Raw genomic sequence first — 23,213 nt, 5'->3', positions numbered from 1 at the left:
ACACACACACACACACACACACACACACACACACACACACACACACAATACAAACATATAGTATTACAAATAGTGTGTAATGGAGAATGTTGTAGCCGCGCGGAGTAGTTTAAGACGCCATGTCACGGACTGCGTGGCCCCTCCCGCCGGAGGTTCGAGTCCTCCCTCGGGCATGGGTGTGTGTGTTGTTCATAGCATAAATTAGTTTAAGTAGTGTGTAAGTCTAGGGACCGATGACTTCAGCAGTTTGGTCCCTTACGAATTCACACACATTACAACATTTGAGAATGTTGTAAATAAACTACCAACCAACCAACCCGGAAACGGCGCAACATGTCAAAATTTTTTCTTAACTTTCATCCAGACTGCTTCTCACCATATTCCCAGTATGATCAACTAGAGACGTTATTGTAGATCCTTTTAAATGTTTTACGGCAGGTCAAGTTCATTTACCTTGTATGAACATAAAGAATGCCTCTGAGCACTATGAGACTTAACTTCTGAGGTCATCAGTACCCTAGAACTTAGAACTACTTAAACCTAACTAACCTAAGGACATCACACACATCCATGCCCGAGGCAGGATTCGAACCTGCGACCGTAGCGGTCTCGCGGGTCCAGACTGTAGTGCCTAGAACCGCTCTGCAACTCCGGCAGGCCTGAACATAAAAATAGTGTTATGTATTCACTACTTGTTTTATTGTATTTTCATTTTGATGTTTTTCGTACCGAAAAACTGTCATCTGACTGATCAACGTGAAGCTGTGACAGCGCTGGTGCCTTACTCTGAACAAAGACACCAAAAACGCTGGTACTAAGCTGATTTATCTTTAAGATTTTGTACAAATCAGTTTGCACTTATTGAACGCTTGGGTTCTTTGGAACCTAATTTCGTGGCTATTCCAGCTTGCGGAGAGCAGAATAAACTCCACTGAAGCCTGGTAGAAGTGCGCCACAAGGGTAAGCTAGAGAGGTAGACGCGTGGCGGCCTGGCAAGCGGGTCCCTGTGTGAGCGGTGCAGACTCAGCCGAACCGCCCACGCTCGCGTCGCGTCAGCTTCTGCGTGTGCCGTGCATGCTCGCTGTCAGCCGAAGCAGAACATGACTAACGCCCAGCGGTGCACTCAAGTCTTCACACAAGGTCCGCAGCAACTGCTGTGTAACACAGCAATGCATCACGAACTAGACAAATGTATCGATGAACAGCACTCTTAACAACGCGGATACGTACCTACGTCTACATCAATCGTACTCGGCAAGCCACTCGATGGTGTGCGGCAGGGTATTTCTGGTTCCACTATGTGATTTCCCCCCCACACCTGCACCCCCAACCCCGCCGTTCCCATTCCCTGCTCCATTGGCGAATGGTGCTTGGGAAGAATGATTATCGGTAAACCTCTGTATTAGCTCCAATACCTCTGACTTTCTCGTTGTGGTCATTTCGCGAGTCGTATATGGGAGGAAGTAATATGTTGTCCGACTCTTCGCTGAAAGTACTCTCCCGAAATCTCGACGGTAAATTTTTCCGTGATGCACAGCGCCTCTCTTGCAGCGTCTGTCACTGGAGTTTGTTGAGCATCTCCGTAATCCTCTAGCACCGACTAAACGACCATGTGACGAAACGCACTGCTCTTCCTTAGGTCTTTTGCAACCCTTCAATTACTTTTACCCGAGAAGGATCCCATAGTGATGAGCAATACTCAAAATCGGTGGAAGAAGTGTTTTACAAGCCATTTCTTTTGTGGATGAGTTGCATTTCGTTAACATTCCTTCTATGAATCTCTGTCCAGAATCTACTTTTCCTACTTGTTTTATATGATCATTGCACTTAAGGTCGCTCCGGATGGTTACTAGTAGATATTTTACTGTAGATATTGTTTCCAGCAGTTTGTAAACAACACTGTGGTTGTACAGGTATAGTTTTGTTTTCACCGAACGGCAGAGTGGGAGGGTGTCAAGTGCCGTGGTCTACAGCGCTAAGGATCTCATGGAGGAACAGAGAGAGTTCAGCTTCGCAAGATATCTGCATGCAGAATCCAGGCCGATTTTTATAGAGGAGGTTTTCGTTCTCCAAAAAGTCAATTCTTCAGCACAAAACATGTTCCAAAATTCTACAACAGATTGACGTCAGCGACATAGGAGTATAATTATTTGGGTCTGTCCTGTGGCCGTTCTAGAAAGCGTGAATGACCTGTGTTTTCGCCGGTCGCTACGTACTCTTCATTGTTACAGCGAACTAAGATAAACTGCTGCTACTAGGATGCCAACTTTTCTCGCATAATCTCTGTTGAATTTCACACTTATCTCGTCTGGTCCTGATGCCTTTCTTCCACTAATCGATTGTAGTTGCTTTTCAACTCCACGATCGATTACTTCAACATCTGACATTTCGATGTTTGTTAGGTGATTGAAACGAGGGACCGTATTACGATCTTCCGCGGTGAAACAGTTTCCTAAGACCCAATTCAGTATTTCGGCCTTCTCATCTTCAGTTTCGGTGCTAGCACGGTCCCTGAGTGACTGAGTAGATGATCTCGACCAATTTACTGTTTTACGTAAGACCAAAACCTCTCAGGGCTTTTAATCACTCTGAGTGACAAAATTCTATTTTAGAAGTCACTGAACGCTTCTGTCGTTGCTCTCTTTACGCGTTTTATTAAATCACAGTGGGTCTTTCCCACCTCTAAAGGCCTTGCTCGGAACATACTCGTGCAAGACATATTAATCGATGCTTTTGAATGTTTTCCCATTTGTGTTATACATCTTGTCTCTCATTTGTCTTACCACAAGGATTTAAGGTAGCAACTAGGCGCAACTTGCCCTCACTAAATGCTGTACTGCGCCGGAGACTACAAAAATATAGTCAACGACTAGCTTAACGCCCACTGCTTTACTCGCGTAGACTGTACTGTCTGCAGAGTTTTTTTTTTTTAATTGAATTGTTGTGTTCACACATTGCAACACCTTCTAAACTTTTCACGCTAATTAAAGCCATAGAAGCATGGTCTTTTCCGAACGTACTTCTGACCAAGAATGAACCTGGTAGGTTGAATCCAAGGTTTCTGTTAACCATGACTTTTGCGTTATTGTGGTGATATTTAAATAGGAACTTTCATCTCTTAACACACATTTCTTTATATCCAACCGAGAAGTGATATTCCAATTTTCATAGCTTTAAAAAATTTAAGATAGCCAAATATTTTATTAAAAATTTTATTCACATATTTCACCTCGTTATGGGTTGTATTTCAAAACAGAGTGAAACAGGAATTCAAATGGTTCAAATGGCTCTGAGCACTATGGGACTTAACATCTAAGGTCATCAGTCCCCTAGAACTCAGAACTACTTAAACCCAACTAACCTAAGGACAGCACCCAACACCCAGCCATCATGAGGCAGAGAAAATCCCTGACCCCGCCGGGAATCGAACCCGGGAACCCGGGCATGGGAAGCGAGAACGCTACCGCACGACCAAAAAGGAATTTCATTATTTCTAACAGAGAAGACGAATACAAATTTTCATAAATGTAGCTTTACAATACTTTAGTAGTTCTTTCACAATGATTTATTTTAAAAATAACTTCCGTTATTAGACCCCCACATGGGTTAAATTTCCAAGAGAGCTGTAAACGTATTTCTTTAGTTCCGATCTAGAAACGAAATAACATTTTTGTAGGTGTCTGTTCAAAATTGTCTTAACAGTGACTAATTTACAAAAACTTCTCATCCCCTATTTCACCCTCTTAGGAGTAGGACCTTGAAAAACACATTCTTGAACGACGCCTACAGTATAAGAACAACACCATTTCCAAATTTCTGTCCTTGGAGGTTTTGGGGCTGGGCGATGATGAATCAATAAGTCGGGGCATTGCCTTTTATATATAGATACTGGTAAGTAATGATGAATGAACTTCTGATTCCTTATGGCACTTGAAGGTATTGACCGTAATACCGAGTTTCGAGTTGGTCTCCTCACGACGGAACGACAATTTAAGAACAGCTGCTGACAGGCGCAGCCACGGATGAGACACGTCTACGAAGACATGCCCCCACGCGGTGTGGTACGCAGCTCGCCTCACTCTTTGATAGCCCACCCTGATAGCAGCCTCGTCATCGTTCAGATCCAGCAGCGAGCCTGTGTCGTAAGTCATAACTGTCTACAAAAGTTCATGGTTGAATGTGAACTGATACTTGCAAGTCAAGTCACTTATATTTGTGTTCCACAATTTTATCAAATTTATATGGTCCCCAATAGAGACATGGATTTCTTACAAAGTTTAGTACCCTGTGTTAAAGTGTTTTACTTAAATTGATCCAATGTACACTATACGTTGCACTATCTACGTCTCATCCACAAGTAAAACCTTAGAACTCTCATCTAGGCTAGCTACGACGTATAAAATCTGTTAATGTGTCTTACGTTTTCGTAATACTAAGTGGTTGGAAACTAATTCGAGGCATTGGCGAGATAGCTAAGGAAAAGCTATCCATGCTGCCAAGCACATTTCGATATCAAATTTCAGTTTATCGCTGGGACTCGAACCAGACAAGTAAATGTCAGATGACATAATTTAATCTATGTTGATGGTGCTGACAGGACTGTAAATTTAGTGTATTCTGAATGTAGTTATTAAATCGAATAGGACCTCACTTTGTTCACCATCCATTCACCGCACCAAAATATATCCAATGTACTATCAGCAGTATAAGAGTTGCTATACGAGAAGTAATGAGTAAAAACTGCAACCAAGCAACTGAAAAATCAGATATTTAGAGAGAAATATGCGAGCTTCTAATATGAATTTAGGTACAAAACAATCTTTTAGAAAAGTGTTTTGAGCATATTTTTCTAGACGTACAACGGCGGTAAACCTCTTAAGTTAACTCAAATAGTACATCCCACTACACTATACCACACATTAAGTTTTCTTCCTGCCCCATGCAAGTACAAAGTGCGAGAAGAATGACTGCTTAGACATCTCTGCGCGTACTGTAAATAAGTTAGCCGGCCGGTGTGGCCGAGCGGTTCTAGGCGCTACACTCTGGAACCGCGCGACCACTACGGTCGCAGGTTCGAATCCTGCCTCGAGCATGGATGTTTGTGTTGTCCTTAGGTTAGTTAGGTTTAAGTAGTTCTAAGTTCTAGGGGACCTCGGATGACCTCAGATGTTAAGTCCCATAGTGATCAGAGCCATTTGAGCCATTTTCTGAAATAAGTTAATATAGGTCTTCGAGGCCAACGCGGGAGCGACATGCAGGAGAGTAGTGCATACCTAGACTCTTCTATTAATAATGTTTCTTGAAACCTTGGAAGTAAGATTTCGCATCATCTCCCTTCAAGTGGCTGCCAATTTCTCGGTATTTTCGTGATGCCCGTCAATTAGATGCTATTCTTTATAAGCATTCAGTCATATTTGGTAATCCTGAGCAGTATTGTAGAATGTGTCTCAACAGCGTTTTGTAAGCAGTCTATTTTCTTTACTGACTGAGTTTTCCCAACACCAAAGATCAAATCATGAACTGAAACTGCTTTACTCATTACACTGAGGTGGCAAAAGTTATGGGATAGCGATAAGCACATACACGGATGGCGGTAGTATCTCGTGCAAAAGGTTGTGCATTGGCGGAGTTGTAACTTGTACTCAGGTCATTCATGTAAAAAGGTTTACTACTTGGTTATGGCCGCAGTATGCGAATTAACAGATTGTGAACGCGGAATGGTAGTTGCACATAGGCGCATCAGGCATTCCATTTCGGAAATCGTTAAGGAATTCAACATTCCAAGAGCCACAGTGTCAAGAATGTGCCGAGAATGCCAAATTTCAGGCATGACCTCTCACCACGGACACCTTCACTTAACGACCGAGAGCAGCGGCGATTGTGTAGAGTTGTCAATGCTAACAAAGAAGCAATACTGCGTAAAATAACTGCAGAAATAAATGTTGGGCTACGAAGAACGTACCCGTTGGGACAGTACCGCGAAATTTGGCGTTAATGGGCTGTGGCAGCAGACGACCGACGCGAGTGCTTTTGCTAACAACACGACACCGCCTGCAGCGCCTCTCCTCGACGTCTGGAAAACCGTGACCTGGGCAGATGATTCCAGATTTAAGTTGGGAAGAGTTTATGGCAGGGTTCGAGTGTGGTGAAGTCCCCATGAAGCCATGGACACAAGTTGTCAACGCACTGTGGTGGCTCCATAATGGTGTGGACTGCTTTTACACTGAATGGAGTGGGTATTCTGGTCCAACTAAACCGATCATTGAGTGAAAATGATTACGTTCGGCTACTTGGAGACTATGTGCACCCATTCAATGACTTCATGTTCCTAAACATCGACGAAATTTTTATAGGTGACAATGCGCTATGTAACTGGGCCACAACATTGTTCGCGTTTGGTCTGAAGAACATTCTGAACAATGCGAGGGAATGGTTTGGCCACCCAGGTCGCCCGACGTGAATTCCATCGAAAATTTACGGGACATGATCGAGAGGTCAGTTCTTGCACAATATCTTGCACCGAAAACACTTTCCCAAGTATGGTTGACCATAGAGGTAACATCGCTTAATATTTCTGAAGGGGGGCTTGCAACGACTTGTTGAGTCCATGCTGCGTCGAGTTGCTGCACTGCACCAAGCAAAAGGACGTCCAGCACGATATTAAGAGGTATCCCATGACTTTTGTCCACCTCAATGTTTTGTTTGTCATTAATCCACTCCATATTCACAAAAATTGTTATACTCGACCATTTGTATGACTTCAGTGATTCCAAATGTGACTCACTGACGTTGTAGATCTAGCGTGCCATCAGTGAAAGAGAAAAAGAATTGAAGGATACGTTGAATGAAATGAACAGTGAGTACAGAAAATTGATTGAGAGTAGATCGATGAAAGACGAAAATAATGATCAGCAGCAGAAATGAGATGAACGATAAATTTGACACCAAAATTAGTAACAACGAAGTAGGTGAAGTGAAGTATTATTCGGCCTTGGATGCAAAGTAACACATGACGGACTAATCACGGAGGATGTAAAAAGCAGCCTAGCACTGGCAAAATGGCAATTCCTTGTCAAAACAAGTGCAGTAGCATGAAACATCGGCCTTAATTTGAGGAAGAAATTTGTCAGAATGTAAGTTTGGAGCACAACATTGTATCGTTACGGTAGGAAAATCAGAAAAGAATGGAATCGAAGCATCTGAGATTTGGTGCTACGGAAGAACATCGAAAATTAGGTGGATTGATAAGGGAATAAGGTTATTCCCAGAGAAGAAAGGAACATATGGAAAACATTGACAAGAAGGTGGGATAGGATGATAGGAATTGTGTTAAGACATCTGCAGATCATGTCCACTGCACTAGAGGGACGTATGAATGGTAAAAACTGAAGGGAAAAATAGAGACTGGAATACATCCAACAAATAATTGAGGACGCAGGGTGAAAGTGCTGTTCTGAGATGAAGTGGTTGGCACAAGATAGGAATTCGTGGAAGACTGCATCAAACCAGTGAGAAGACTGATGACTAAAAAACAGCACTCCTTCCTGCGTTTTGTAAACGCACAATTTGATTTTTCTGGACATTTAATGCAAATTTCCAATCTTTACACCACTTGAATGAGTGGATATATGTGCAAATATTTTTCTGCTAGTATTTCATTATAGGTAAGTGCATCACTTGCAACGTTCCTATAAGCATTGTTTGCCCGCTTACTGGTATAGAAAATGAAAAGCGAGGAACTCAACTCACTTCTCTGGGACTCACCGGAAGGAAGAAAGATTACGGTTTAATTTCCCGTCGGCAACGGAAGGATTGGGAAGGAAATTGGCCGTGCTCTTTCGAAGGAACCACCCCGACATTTGCCTTAAGCGACTTAGGGAAATCACGGATAACGTAATTCTGGATGGCCGTCCTCTCTAGTACTAATCCAGGGCCTTATTACTGTTCCACGAAGCTCTGTGAGACGTATGTCGAAAACAAATAACACGCTGCGTCCTCGCTACCAAGAAATTCTTTTGAAAAAGGTGCTGCGGTATTGAATCAAGTGCTGTTCTCCTTTTATTGAAATGAAAGGTAGGCAACAAGAAGCTAAGTTTTTAAAATGTGGTGCTACAGAAGAATGTTGAAGTACAGACGAATACGAGATTCGTCAAAAAATTCCGGAACATTCGTAATTTCGGGCCAATGGTGTTTTGGAGTGAAATGCGGTTGGCATCCTTGGACCCACCTGTGTTTGTGAAACTGCCAGAAGTTTCATTGCTTTATATTTGTTACTGTCCTGTGCTGTATTGACTAGAACGATGTGTCGCTCGACTAGCGAATTTTGATATGGCAGAGTTACAAGGACAACGATTCTGCATTAAATTATGCATGAATCTGAGGAAAGAAGCCTACGGTGATGACTGCTTAAGCCGTACTAGGTGTTACGAATGGTTCACACGATTTAAAAATAGGCGGACAAAAGTTGAAGATGACGCCTACCGACGACGCTCATGTCAGGAACGTCAACGAAATTGTGCATGCCAAGTGGAGACTGACTGTCCGAGGGATTGCAGAAGAATGTAACATTTCAGTTGGATGATGTCACGAAATGCTGATCTTGGAATGCATCGTGTGGCCACCAAGCTACGGCCATGGCTCATTAGTCAAGACAAGAAAGACCTTCGCTTCGCAACCTGTGAATAGCTTCTGGATAGCGCAAATGAGAACGAGATGTTCCTTAGAGGAATCGGAACTGCTAATGAGACGTGGGTCTTCGGTTACGATGCTTAAACCAAGGTTCAGTCTTCACAATGGGTCGGGGAAGGTTCTCCTAGACCAAAAAAATGCTCATCAAGTCAGCTCAAATGTCAAAGCCATGGTGATAGTTTTCTTTGATTTTGAGCGATTGGTTAATCATAAATTCGTGCCACACTGACGAACTGATAATCGATGGTACTATCAGGACATGCTGCGACGCCTATAAGAAAATGTGACAAGGAAACGGCCTGAAATGTGCGAGGATAATTCAATGCTCTTGCACCACGATAACGCATCAGCACATTTATCAGTGTTGGAGTGTGACTATTGCACAAAAAACGAAATCACTGTTCTGCCTCATCCTCTGTACTCTCCAGACCTGCCCCTTGCGTTGAAAGAACGAAGATTTGCAACGATAGACGCTATTAAAAAAAAAAAAATTCGCAGACGGCGGCTCTTCACCAGACCCAGCTAGAGGCGTACCAAGACTGCTTCCGGGAGGGTAAACTTCGTTGGGAGCGGTGTATCAATTGTGAAGGAAAGTATTTTTAAGGAGACTATGCACAATAAGTGAAAGGTAAGAGTATAAAAATTTTGTGGAATAAGTTCTGTAATTTTTTGAACAGACCTCGTACATCGAATAGAGATGAAATACAATTGACTAAAAGATTTGATTTTGGCTGCTCTTCCACTGAGCTAAGTATCTCGCAAATTGGATCATGGTTCTCCCCGTAAGGTACATCGGCAGCGTTGTCTGGAGAACCTCATATTCCATTAGAGCAACAAATCGGCAGGCAGTGTGGGCGTGGACGGACACGGAGGGTACTCACGTTCCAGCCCATGGCGTCCGAGATGAACTGCTGCTTGTCCGTCTCTTCGGGCTCAGAGTCCGAGTCCGTGGGCGGCGGCTGGGCGCCTCCCTCCGCCTCCGCCTCGCCATCGCCCTCGCCGGCAGCGGCGGCGGCGGCGGCGGCGTCCTCCCCCGCCTCCACGTCGGTGCCGTGGCCAGCGTCGGCGTCGCCATCGCCGGAGCCGCCGTGCAGGGCGCGCTCGTCCGCAGCCGCCTCCTGGTCCGCCTGCTCCTTCAGCAGCGAGCCGAACTTCTCGAAGAACCCGCCATCCAACTCCTGGATTCTGGAACACGCACAGAGCACTTCCATTAGATGACAGTTGGGGGTCCCGTGAACACACAGTGGCCGACGAAAACCAGTTAAGAAATGCGAAAAGCACGATCTGTTTACATTTCATCACTAGAATACCAACAGATCGGCAGTGGAGCATCACTGCACCAACCTTCAAAGAGAAAGGAAGCCCTGCTCAGTGTTCTGGTTAACGCCCTGTCAGATTACTATGACATGTGATGAAGATCTTTGAACGCTCTCTTGACAAAAGGATTCGCGAGATACCTCAGATCACAAAGAATCAAGCTGGATCTATGAATAATTGTAGCGCAACTGACGCAATCGATACTGCGCGGCTGTTCGTTGAATATACTGCGAAAAGAACAAGTCACTGTACAGTGCTTTTCTATACCTCGGAAAGGCTTTCGATCGGATACCAGATGTCGTGATGTGGTAAGCGCTTCGAGTCCATGGCATTCCAAGAGTACCTGCGCACGGTTTCTGTACGTAAAACCGAGGAGTTACGTCCAACTGGCTCCAGGAGTGTCAATTGTCTTTGGCATCACAGTATGAATCCACGAAGATTCAGCCGTATCACCACTGTTTATTCTTGTGACGGCCGTAGCAGTGGCTAACTATTGGAAAAATAAAATTTGACCTGGACACGGAAAAGTAAAGTATTCTTGTGACGGACACTGTCACACGCCGCGCGGGATTAGCCGAGCGGTCTTAGGGGCTGCAATCATGGACTGTGCTGCTGGTCCCCGCGGAGGTTCGAGTCCTCCCTCGAGCATGGGTGTGTGTTTTTGTCCGTAGGATAATTTAGGCTAGGTAGTGTGTAAGCTTAGGGACTGATGACCTTAGCAGTTAAGTCGCATAAGATTTCGAACATATTTGAACATTTTTGAACACTGTCACATTAGACCTGCACATGCCACTACCAGGGATACTTTTCTATCCTGATGTAATGTTGGCTGTTGAGAACAAGATTGATCTCCAACAACGAACACGTGCGATATAGCCTGCGACACAGCAGAGTGAAAACTCAGTAGGTGACATCAGGTCAAATAAATGGTTCAAATGGCTCTGAGCACTATGGCACTTAACATCTGAGGTCATCAGTCCCCTAGAACTTAGAACTACTTAAACCTAACTAACCTAAGGACATCACACGCATCCATGCCCGAGGCAAGATTCGAACCTGCGTCCGCAGCGGTCGCAGCGGTCGCGCGGTTCCAGACTCTAGCGCTTAGAACCGCTTGGCCACCCCGGCCGGCGACATCAGATTGGTTGGTTGGTTGCTTGCTTGCTTGCGGAAGGAGACCAGACAGCGTGGTCATCGGTCTCATTGGATTAGGGAAGGATGGGGAAGGAAGTCGGCCGTGCCCTTTCAGAGGAACCATCCCGGCATTTGCCTGGAGTGATTTAGGGAAATCACGGAATACCTAAATCAGGATGGCCGGACGCGGGATTCAACCGTCGTCCTCCCGAATGCGAGTCCAGTGTCTAACCACTGCGCTACCTCGCTCGGTCGCGACATCAGATCCGCGAGACGTTGCGACCATCAGCGTTGACAGAGAAGATCTATCATTAGTATCAAAATTTAAGTATCTTGCTTCTACAATCTCCGGCGATATGCAACTTGCAGACGAGGCCAACAAAAGTATGCTCCCAGCCACGATCAAGTTCCAAGTGAAAAAAGGCGCCACCTGCGATCGTCGGCTTAAGGACCATCTGAAGATCTACCGGACTGTCATTCTTCCTGTTGCTCTCTACGGCCTCGAGTGTTGACCAGCTACAAAAAGAGACAGAACGACGATCGGGGGTCACTGAGACTAAGATGCTTAGACGCACAGTTGCCATCACACGACTGGATCAAGTTCCGAACGACACCATCGGGCAATGTTTCAGGGTCGCACCGATCCAGAAGAAAATGCGAGAAACCCTTCTACAATGGTTTGGACATGTGCTGCGCTCAAGAGGGCGACACCATTGCAAAAGTAACATACACAGTTGAAGTTGTACGAGAGAGACTCGAGGGATGACAAAGACAGCGATGGGGTGACAATCTCCACAACGATCTAAAGGCTGTAAATCTTCCTTCAGACATGATCCACGATCGAACGAAATGAAGACAGCGAATCCACTCAACTGATCCCGGCACTATTCTGGGGGAAAGCTACAGGAGAAGAATATGGCATGCGCTCTCCATGCTGTCAGTGTACCTTTGCTTGGTGAGCTATACACAGCACTGCGAATTGTTACTTTTGACTGACGATATGGAAAAGTAGAAAAGTTAACTTCGAAGCGCTGCAGTAATTTACAGTGATGCGTTTAGTCAGTCAGATTGGTACTGAATGTAAGAATTTCTTCTTATTGCTTACAGACTTATCTTTATGAGACGGTTTTGTTTTTCCAGGAAACACTGCATAAAATGCAACCCCCAAAGGAATGTATGTAATAAAACATGGTTTTTCCGTATTTTTTAAATTTTTATCTCAAAACGTCTTATTTTCTGATAATCCCCGTATATTTTATTCGAAAAATCCAATGAAGATCTGTTCCGTAGAAGGTAGTGTTGTCAGGGCCAAGCTTACGTTTATTTTTTTTCCACAAATATTTCGTGTGGCCTGAGAAAGTGATAAAACACCATTTCTGTGCAAACTGTGGACTGCAGTCAACGGAAAAATTCTGAACCTGATGTCAGCCTTGAAGCAGCATATTTAGATTAACAAATATGGCTGGAAGATTATATCCTGGGGTCATATCTCTAGGGAGATGAGTCATGGGCCGCCCGCAGTGCATCCCAACACGGCCTACTTCAGTTCGTCTTCGTAAGTGGGTCACATAAACCTTCACATGGCTCACAAGACACCCTGCGTGTCTAGAAGACGTCAGAATACAGCAAAACATAAATGTAAGGCTAGTCGTTTTGCTCCTCGCGTTTTTTGCCTGTAGGAATGTCCTCTATGGAAACCGGTTGCCTTATTATTGCTTCACACTTGCTAGACAACTGGATCACAGCTTTTGTTATTGTGGTCTGCAGTCCGAGGACTGATTTGGTTCATCTCTCCATTCTAGTATATGCTGTGCAAGCTTCTCCAGAAATGCTTAGCCATTGCAATGTGCAACTGCTTGAACTTACTTACTGGTCAAACCTTGGAATCCTATATTTTTGTCCGTCACATTTCGCTCCGTTACCAGATGAATACGCCAGAATGCGTCCTATCAAATGATCACTTCTTTTAAATTTTGCCATAAAGCACGTGTCTCCCCAACTCGACTTATTACCTCTTCATTCGTTATTAAAACCAGTGGCAGATACAGAAAAACCTCAATGAATGGGCGCTAAAAATATCTTGAGCTGCTTTAAACTTACCGTAATAAAAAATAATCAAGTCACATGCAAATTTTAATAAAGTTTTATTTAAACTGAAAATACACATATACAAAAAATGTCATCTTACGATATAAGAAAGTTACAATTGTGGTTTTCTTTCTTCAATGATGAACTCTATGCGCCTATTTTTCCTGGCTCAGTTTTTTCGAGAACATTCGCTGCCAGAATGTTCACTTCCAGACTTATGGAGTGTGAAAAAATACCTACTGTGAAAGCGACAAGCGAATATGTAACTTACGACGTATAAGGGCGAGTTACCAGTGATGACGTCATCCGGAAATTTGTGTGTGTGAAACTTTTATTGTCGATTCCGTTCCTTTCTAGTGCATTCGATAGATGGCCTATGAAGGAACATACCTCCTAATATCGTGTCGAACCGCCTTTAGCCAGGTGTAAAACAGTTATACGTGGCTTGGAATCAATAAGTCGTTGGAAGACGGCTGCTTAAATACTGAGCCACACTGCCTCCATAGCTGTCCGTAATTGCGAAAGTGTTGCCAGTGCAGGACTTATAACTGCAGGGACTGACCTCTCCATTACGTCCCATAAACGTGTTTTGGGATTCATGTCGGGCGATTTGAGTGGCCAAATCATTCACTCCATTTGTCCTTCGGTGGACTACGTTGTCCGTGACGAGAGGTAATGCCTCGAATCTGGTAGTCTGGGCGCACTCTTGACCTGTGGATCTCGGAATGTTGAATTCCCTAACGATTTCAGAAATGGAACCACCCATGTGTCTAACTCCAACCGCCATTGTCCATTCAAAATCTCAATTCCCGTGAAGCGGCCGTAACCACGCTGGAAACCTCTTCACACGAATGACCTGAGCACAAATGACAGCTCTGCCAATGCAATGCTCTTATTTCATGTGCACACGATACTACCGCCACTTGTGTATGTGCACATAGCTATCCCATGACTTTTCTTTTCACCTCAGTGTAAGTACTGTACGAAATTCGAATGGGACTGAAAGACGAAATGGAAAGGCTAACGAAATTCAAAAATTCAAATGGCTCTGAGCACTATGGGAGTCAACATCTGAGGTCATCAGTCCCCTAGAACTTAGAACTACTTAAACCTAACCAACCTAAGGACATCACACACATCCATGCCCGAGGCAGGATTGGAACCTGCGACCGTAGCAATCGCGCGGTTCCGGACAGCAGCGCCTAGAGCCGCGTGGCCACCGCGGTCGGCTGTACTAAATTCGAATGGGACTGAAAGACGAAATGGAAAGGCTAGGAAGGTAACAAGCAAAAGTAACTTAATCTGTCTTTCTCTACCGACTTCCGCTCTGTAACATTATTTCGCGAAGGCTGCTGGCAACATTTTGGGAACGAAGAGCTGAAGATAACAGATCTATAGGCGAGAGTCAGGGCGGACACGTGGGAAATTTAACGTGGGCGGGAAACGGGCAGCAGGCACCAGGCGTCTGCCGCCCGCCGAGCTCGCCAGGAATCTGACGGATATGACGCACGCCACACTGTGTTCGCGTTATTTTTACTGTCCGCTGCACCACAACACGGGGAAGATGTGTGCGGTACCGCCTGCAGTGTTGCTTAAATATCCGAACGTGGCATCAAGGAGTTGCTGATCAGCGGCAGCGTGCATGTCTCAGGCGATTACTTCCGTCACTTTTATCTGTAGTATTTAAAAACAACACAGCAATTCTGTCTCTATTTCGAAATCATTCAATCGAAATCACATAAGTATCAAATGATAGCAGAACAGTGTCCAAATTGTATCAAAGTATCAACTTTTTTTTTAATTACTGAGGTTGGGAAAAATATGGAAACTAAAAACAATTCTACATCTACATTTATACTCCGCAAGCCACCCAACGGTGTATGGCGGAGGGCACTTTACATGCCACTGTCATTACCTCCCTCTTCTGTTCCAATCGCGTATGGTTCGCGGGAAGAATGACTGCCGGAAAGCCTCCGTGCGCGCTCGAATATCTCTAATTTTACATTCGTGATCTCCTCGGGAGGTATAAGTAGGGGGAAGCAATATATTCGATACTTCTTCCAGAAGCGCACCCTCTCGAAACCTGGACAGTAAGCTACACCGCGATGCAGAGTGCCTCTCTTGCAGAGTCTGCCACTTGAGTGTGCTAAACATTTCCGTAACGCTGTCACGCTTACCAAATAACCCTGTGACGAAACGCGCCGCTCTTCTTTGGATCTTCTCTATCTCCTCCGTCAACCCGATCCGGTACGGATCCCACACTGATGAGCAATACTCAAGTATAGGTCGAACGAGTGTTTTGTAAGCCACCTCCTTTGTTGATGGACTACATTTTCTAAGGACTCTCCCAATGAATCTCAAACTGGTAACCGCCTTACCAACAATTAATTTTATATGATCATTCCACTTCAAATCGTTCCGCACGCATACTCCCAGATATTTTACAGAAGTAACTGCTACCAGTGTTTGTTCCGCTATCATATAATCATACAATAAAGGATCCTTCTTTCTATGTGTTCGCAATACATTACATTTGTCTATGTTAAGGGTCAGTTTTCATTCCCTGCAACAAATGCCTATCCGCTGTAGATCTTCGTGCATTTTGCTACAATTTTCTATTGTTGCAACTTCTCTGTATACTACAGCATCATCCGCAAAAAGCCTCATGGAACTTCCGACACTATGTACTAGACTTAATACGGTGTAAGAAAGCGGATGTTTCAAACCAGCTTCCAGTCGTCTCCGAATCGATAGATACAGAGCCTGCATGGTTTTCAAGGCAATCTTTTACCATTCTTTCTGCAAATGATTCTGGTGGTCAGGGGTGATGCGGCAATTCATCCTCGTGTTCGCAGAACGAGTCCTGGACGACGCGAGTTGTGTGAACAGGAGGCTCGTCATCTTGGAGCGCTGCATCATCAATGGGGAACCAACAATGTACGATGTGGCGGACTTGATCAGCCAAAATTGTCACATAATCCTTGACAGTGATGCTACCTTGCAGAGTAACCTTGGGGCCCATGGAAAACCACAACATTACTGCCCAAATCTTCACCGAGCCCCAGCCATGCTTCACCCTGCGGACATGAACTCTGCCAATAATTGGAAACGGTGTGCAACAAGGCTCATCCGACCAAATGACTTTTTTCCACAGCTGCACAATCCAGGTTTTATGCTTCAGCAACACGTTTTCCTGTAGCGACCATTTGCATCACCGACAAGCGGTTTTGGAATTCCAAAAATGATTCAAATGGCTCTGAGCACTATGGGACTTAACATCTGTGGTCATCAGTCCCCTAGAACTTAGAACTACTTAAACCTAACTAACCTAAGGACAACACAGATATCCATGCCCGGGGCAGGATTCGAACCTGCGACCGTAGCGGGCACGCGGTTCCAGACTGAAGAGCCTAGAACCGCACGGCCACTCCGAGCGACTTAGGAATTCCAGTTCGACCTGCAATTCCCTGCTTATGCAGATCCCTTCATGCTGTTTTGGTGCTGACAGGGTTCGCGACTGCGGCCTTCAGTCCTGAAGTGACTTTTGCAGCCGTTCACCACTTTTCTTTCTTCAAAATCGTCATCAATGACCGTCTGTCACTGTCACTGAACTCTCACTTTCGTCCGTGTTGTGACTTGGAGGATGATCTTTTTCGGCTTTCTCTGTGTGCGGTATACATTTTCGATATGGTTCCTCTTGAAACAGTGAACACTTCGGCTACCTTGGTTACGGAAGTACCAACCATACGAGCGCCAACAATATGTGCACGATAGAATTCACTTAGCCCTGACATAAAGCACTTCCAAGTACACAGAACAGTGTACTTGCAACGTATTGAGGACATCGCAATGGCGCCCTTCGTGCTCATATACAACAGCGCACCCTGCAGGTTTGGCTATCATATGTATTTATATTCAAGCATGCATTTCTCGCAGTTTTTCCAAACTTTTCTCTAGCCCCCGTAGGTTAATCAACTAAAGAATGTAAAGTAGAAATACTTAGATACCTCAGAGACTGCCTAATGCAGAGCCTAATATAAAGTAAGTAGCAACGTCTTTTGAAAGTCCTGAGCAGCTGTTAGACTGAAGTCCCAGTTTTATCAAATGCGACGCCCTTACTTGGCTGGAGACGTCACGTTGCTCCTAGGGGGCTGAATGAGCAGTTTGCATCTAGAAGGTGCGCTGCTTTGTAAGATCAAACTGCCTGATGCTCTGGCACGTATTCAGCGCTAGGTTATTCCCCACACCTCAACCCTGCTTGCGCTGTTTTTCACGACGGCGCCCTGCTGCCCCTGCCGCAGGTAACACACGTAAAATGTGACTCTTCAACCGAAATACGCTCAGTCCTGAGCATTCACCAAGACCCGAAAGAGTAGTACGCTATCTAAATCCAGCCTATGGTATTTTTTTAATTACAGTCTTCGTATCACCCTACAATTCCTCGACTGCGTCACTCTCTTCTGCGTATTCATTAAACGCTTAGTCGTCAGAGCGAAGTTTTTCTTTCTACCACTCTCTCATCTGGCATGAAGTTACTTGTCGTCTTCAGTGTTATATATCCCCCACCAATCTTTCTCAATAATAAGAGATTTTTAGGGTACTTTCTTCGCATATTCTGTGCAACAAGCTTGCATTTCATACCTCATCTCCTCAATCTACTACATCATTACCATTTTTTCTGTGTACACAATTTCTCCTTATAATATCGTTTCTGTCTCATGTTTCACTCACATAGAGTGATACTATCCTAATTATTTGGTTCAGAAATCTCTTCCTTCATTCTGATCCTGCGTGTGTCATCACAAAATTTATTTTGTTGACAAAAACTGTGGGACGCTCCTTTATTGCCTCTCTTTTGTCTCCCATTTTGTGTAATTTTAGTTCCTATGTAGCAATACAGTCCGCTTCTGTTACTTGCAGACAAGTCCTCCGGTGAAAACGCAACTGAACTGTGCGTCGAGACATCAGCTGACATGACCCAGCCAGCTGTCGCTAGCCAACGCATATAGGAGACGCTGAACTAACTTTCGACTACTGACGACTGACGAAACTTTCTCAGAACTGGGATGTCCTCAGATATTGCACTACTTCGGTGTCCCTGAGACACATTGAGTACTTTACTTGTTATGGCAGCTAAAAGGGTTCCACAACAGTCCCAGAGTTTGTTAGTTATGCACCGCTATACCACATAATGTGCGTGGCTTTAATCGAGAACAGCTTGAAATTAGGTTCTTGGTATGGCCTCCGGAGGAGTAGCGGGAGAGGAGAAGGTGGCAGTGGCAAGATACCTCATTTTTTTTTAATGTCTGTATACTAAGTTTTTCTTGTCTGTTTGACTTGTCATGACTATAGCTTTATCAATACGTGTATGCAGAACATACTTCATTCCGACAGCTGTCATGTAAGTGTCTCTGTACACTCTCAGTCTTAAAGCCGATTTTGGAGACGACGGAGACACTAAAAATTTGTCAAATCAAAGCATCTCAAGTTTGATTATCCATTTCGAAATGGTCTTTAAGAGGGGTTGCCGTCTTTATGTAGGCCTGTACGCCATTCTACCATTAACTTCCCACCTTGTCTCGGTTACACTCAAGTATGTGAAATTACACAAAAAAGACCTCTAGAGATGTTCTTACCTTACAAGTGTTCATTAACTGTCAAAATTATTATACTATTTGCACGAAAATATTCATGTAGTTAACTGTACGTTGTTCCACAGTTATCCACAATCAGTGATGTTTACTCTCGCTTGTGCTAACGGACGTAACATGCCTTTAAGATCCAAATAACGATGAAATTCGAAGATGTTAGTCCGGCTGCTTAGCCAAGTGGTAATGAGCTTGCTTACTATGCATCGGACACGTGATCGATGCCCGGCCGGTAGAAGATTTTCTCCGACCGTGGACTGGGTGTTATGTTGTCGTTATCGTCGTCGTCATCATATCATCACTGAAGCGCAAGTCGCCCAGTCTGGCGTCACCTGAAATAAGACTTGCATCCGGCGGCCGAACGTCCCCGGACAGAGCCTCGCGGCCAAAAATGCCACCCCATCATTTCATTTCATTTCTAAAGATGCTTACCGATCGATGACGCACGCTCGCCGAGATGAATCCCGGACCACAGACTGATCTGGTATGCTGCCTTCGCAATTATGTACTTAATACAATAAACAAGTAAATTAATTAAACAAAATGCGAGTGTCTCTTGTCTGAGTCCTAGATTATCCACTAGAATATCGAAGATGAGTTATGCATATTTATTTGCTTCGTACGTATAAATCATCTTATGAATGAAATTAACAAGCATTGAAGTCTGAATAGTGACAAACAGTTCGCAGACTTCACGAAACGTTAGCTAACACGCCTATTTTATTTCACGGTACTGACTAGTTGTAAAATACGCTTGGAGGCGAAAACTATTGTTCTCAGCGACTGTCGTCGCTCATTCAACGGTGACATCGACAAATTCGAAAATTTCGTATGTAATTACATGATGAGTACAAAATCCAAACTAGTCTATTTCTGCATGTACTTGAGCAATAGAGTACTTCAAAAGACTTATTTCCGTGCGACACTGGTTGACCGCGTGCACATGTAACGCAGTATGAGCGCTTATGTTCAAAATGTCAATATGTAGTCAGCAACCCGTTCACGGCCGACTAGACAGTTTTTTTTTTTTTGCGGGCCTTGAGTCTGTTCTACTGAGCTGCGACAGTGACGTATGGCTAGGCGGCAGCCGGCAGCTCAGCTTGCGGATGTGTGGAGCTGACGTCACCAGAGGTATACGTCACGCAAAGCGCGTCGCCCTCGCACGGCCTCCCGGCTCTGGAGTCTTCACAGCTGACCAGCACCTGGCGTTCCGCGGTCTGAACTCTCGCTCGTGGCTCGTGTTATTTCCTAGCCGTCTGTCACTGGGACTTCGTGGGTGCTTTCAGTGTTCTCTTCCTCGTTTTTAACGTCCTCAATGGTATTACGGACACTTAAAATGAATTGCCTGGAACACATCCGCCTCTGTGACCGATATGACGAAATTAACTTGAAGAAGTAGCTTTCGGCCGTAGTGATAGCGTCGTTATAATACCGTACGCCGGTAATGTAAAGTAAGGGAACCGTAGGTAATAAAGTAACTAACAGCTAATACCAGCCTCCTCTTCCCGAGATTCTCACCACACGGTGGCGACTTCACTGAAAGATCGGGAAATCTCTGGGAAACCGAAATCAATGAAGAAGTTTGAAAAATCCTAGAATTTTGAAACACTGAAGAAAGTGGCAGGGGAGGGGGTGGGAGGGATGAACTATCCGGTGATGGAAAGAAGTATGCTAAATCAAACTTTGTTACGAATCTACCTGAGAGTCTGCTTCGGGAACCGTTGTGGAGTTGCAAAGTCAAGGTGAATATCTGTTTCCTATTGCATAACTGACTGCGACGGAGCATAAAGCACGCGCGAGAATTTATCAGAGAGTTCGTCATTCACAAAACAGCAAAATTGGGCTTTTTGATATGACACACACATTCATTTACGAATAAATAGACGAAGTTTAACACGCCCGAATGGAAAAAAATTCGGACTGCATATCTAGTAATTCTTAGTGTCTACTAAATTCACGGTAATTAAAAATGTATCCGCACTAACTGAATTACGAAATATTGTGACTGAACAGTTTATATAGAAAAACATTTTGCCGGCCGGAGTGGCCGAGCGGTTCTAGACGCTACAGCTGGAACCGCGCGACTGCTGCGGTCGCAGGTTCGAATCCTGCCTCGGGCATGGATGTGTGTGGTGTTCTTAGGTTAGTTAGGTTTAAGTAGTTCTAAGTTCTAGGGGACTGATGACCTGAGAAATCAAGTCCCATAGCGCTCAGAGCCATTTGTACCATTTTTGAAAAAACATTTTGAGTCTTACCTAGATTGAAATAATCATTCAAAACGTTTCATATACGACCAGAAAACTGATTGTGTAAAATTGGTCCTCCAATACAATAAAAAATTAACTCACAGAAATTTGAAATTTCAACCGAGAAAAGCTTAGTAACCACAAAGAAATCTTATGATACAACCGTCGCCATCCTGTAGCAACTGACAGCACTTCATCTGTCAGATGTAACTTACGAAGCGCTTATGCGCGAGTCAATATTCGATCAAATTTTCTTTGCACGAAGTGATTCTGAGAACCGCTTCAACTGCTTTTAGTTTAAATTCAGCACAAGTAATTGCTGGTTTTTCATTACATAGGTCATGTTCCAGAGATCTCCTCGCTTGTCACAATATGGTGAATAATCCGTTGTTATTGGTTACACCTTTCCCGTGACGAGACTTTGCACTTGGGTGGGGGAGTGACGGTTTCCGTCTCATCCTCGTTTCATGGTGTGCAAGTGCCTTGATGTTTTCACTGCTCCCGACCCACGTGCAAAAAGACCGGCTGACAGTTTACAATTAAGTTAACACTTCTCTCTAGTTGATTGTGTGTATGAAATCTTATGGGAATTAACTGCTAAGGTCATCAGTCCCTAAGCTTACACACTACTTAACCTAAATTAACCTAAGGACAAACACACGCACACACAATGCCCGAGGGAGGTCTCGAACCTCCGCCGGGACCAGCCGCACAGTTCATGACCGCAGCGCCTTTAGACCGCACGGCTAATCCCGCGCGGCTACTTGATTGTGCGGGTTCTGTCAGAGTAATTAGTGTGTCTATTTTTAATCTGCTGCATAGTATACGAACATTTATCCAACCCTGTGAATTATTAAAAATGACAACACGCGTTCTCCTTCGAGCACAGCGAAAGTAAGCAATTTACATCAGCTCACGTGCCTTAAATTTATCCCACAGCACTCTTTTGCTGAAGACCTTGTTAGAAAGAAAAACACCTGCCCACAATACATTTTCTCTTTCTCTGAGAGCTAGGGGTATAGGAGCGGCCTTTGCCTCCAGGGTGCTCGATGTCTGTTGTGCGTATTTGATATGGATTCCAAATATTGGAGCAACAGTTCAGAATTCGTTGCACTACCCTCGTGCACATGATTTCCTTTACAAATGCTCTGCAGTTTCTCATACGCACATAAAAGGAAAAGACTGAGGAAGAAGGTACATTACTTAAGATAACACTCAAAGGAAACAAAGGCAAACTGTTCTAAGTGCAATTATCTGTCACCACTGCGGAGTGGCTGATACGTGCCTGCCACCATCGACCGATGCACTCGCTAGACGTCTACATTCTGCCTGTACCCCGCAAATAAAGCGCTGATCTGATACTGCAGGGGTTTTCATGAATAACATTTCAAATGTTGTTAAAAAAACCTTCAACACGTTTAGAACAAACGATCGAAGCAGTCCACATTTTCGATGTTCTGCAGCATCACTGGATTACGCCTACGTGCATTTATTTCTAATCTGAGTTTGTATTTCCTGTCATTCGTTATACTACCCTAAGTTTCAATGGTTCGCTTTGTAGAACAGAAGATGTAGAACATCTTCTTAAGCCTCCGTTATTGCTTCGGACGTACACTACCGGTAGGATTCCAAAAGGCTTTTCTTTCACATTTTAAGAAATGTTAGGACAGGAGCCAGATAAGAAACTTCTTTAGAACAACACGTCATGAATCTTATCAGAAGTCTCTGCCTGGTGCTACGCAACGCGCTTTCTCGCGAATTCGCTCACACCCTACGGCTGCCTGGCAACAGCAAGAAAAGTGGGGACGAGAGACAGTGCTTTTTTCTGGATCACTCTAAAATAATCTGTCTGGAATGGTGATTTGGAGATTCTTGAGTAGCCGAAACAGTCATTCGTTCAACATTGTCACAAGTGGCGTTAAACCGGCAAGCATGAGCTTGTTCCCACAGAGCTCTGATTCCGGCGTGTGCAGCTTGCTGTACGCGTAGTAACAAAGTGCTCATGAGGCAAGGAATGAACGACGTGCAGTGGGCGTCTTCACTGTGTAATTCGCTTTAGCTTCGTTGCACACCACCGCCGTCAATTGTCTTC

At 44.4% G+C, this 23,213-nt stretch overlaps 1 protein-coding gene across 8 annotated transcripts in view; it reads right to left on the bottom strand.

Moving 5' to 3' along the window:
* LOC126365509 (protein unc-13 homolog 4B) overlaps positions 1–23,213 on the bottom strand; it is a 450,988-nt gene that overhangs the window by 78,577 nt on the left and 349,198 nt on the right. For all 8 annotated transcript variants that reach the window (XM_050008155.1, XM_050008152.1, XM_050008151.1 and 5 more), the window contains one exon: positions 9,570–9,873. In XM_050008155.1, the coding sequence (XP_049864112.1) occupies positions 9,570–9,873 (304 nt within the window). The remainder of the gene's footprint in view (positions 1–9,569; positions 9,874–23,213) is intronic.

This window comes from Schistocerca gregaria, chromosome 1, assembly GCF_023897955.1.
Source record: "Schistocerca gregaria isolate iqSchGreg1 chromosome 1, iqSchGreg1.2, whole genome shotgun sequence".
Taxonomy (NCBI): Eukaryota; Metazoa; Arthropoda; class Insecta; order Orthoptera; family Acrididae; genus Schistocerca; species Schistocerca gregaria.
The sequence above is the reverse complement of the archived record's forward strand: the minus strand, read 5'-3'. Positions and strand labels throughout refer to the sequence as shown.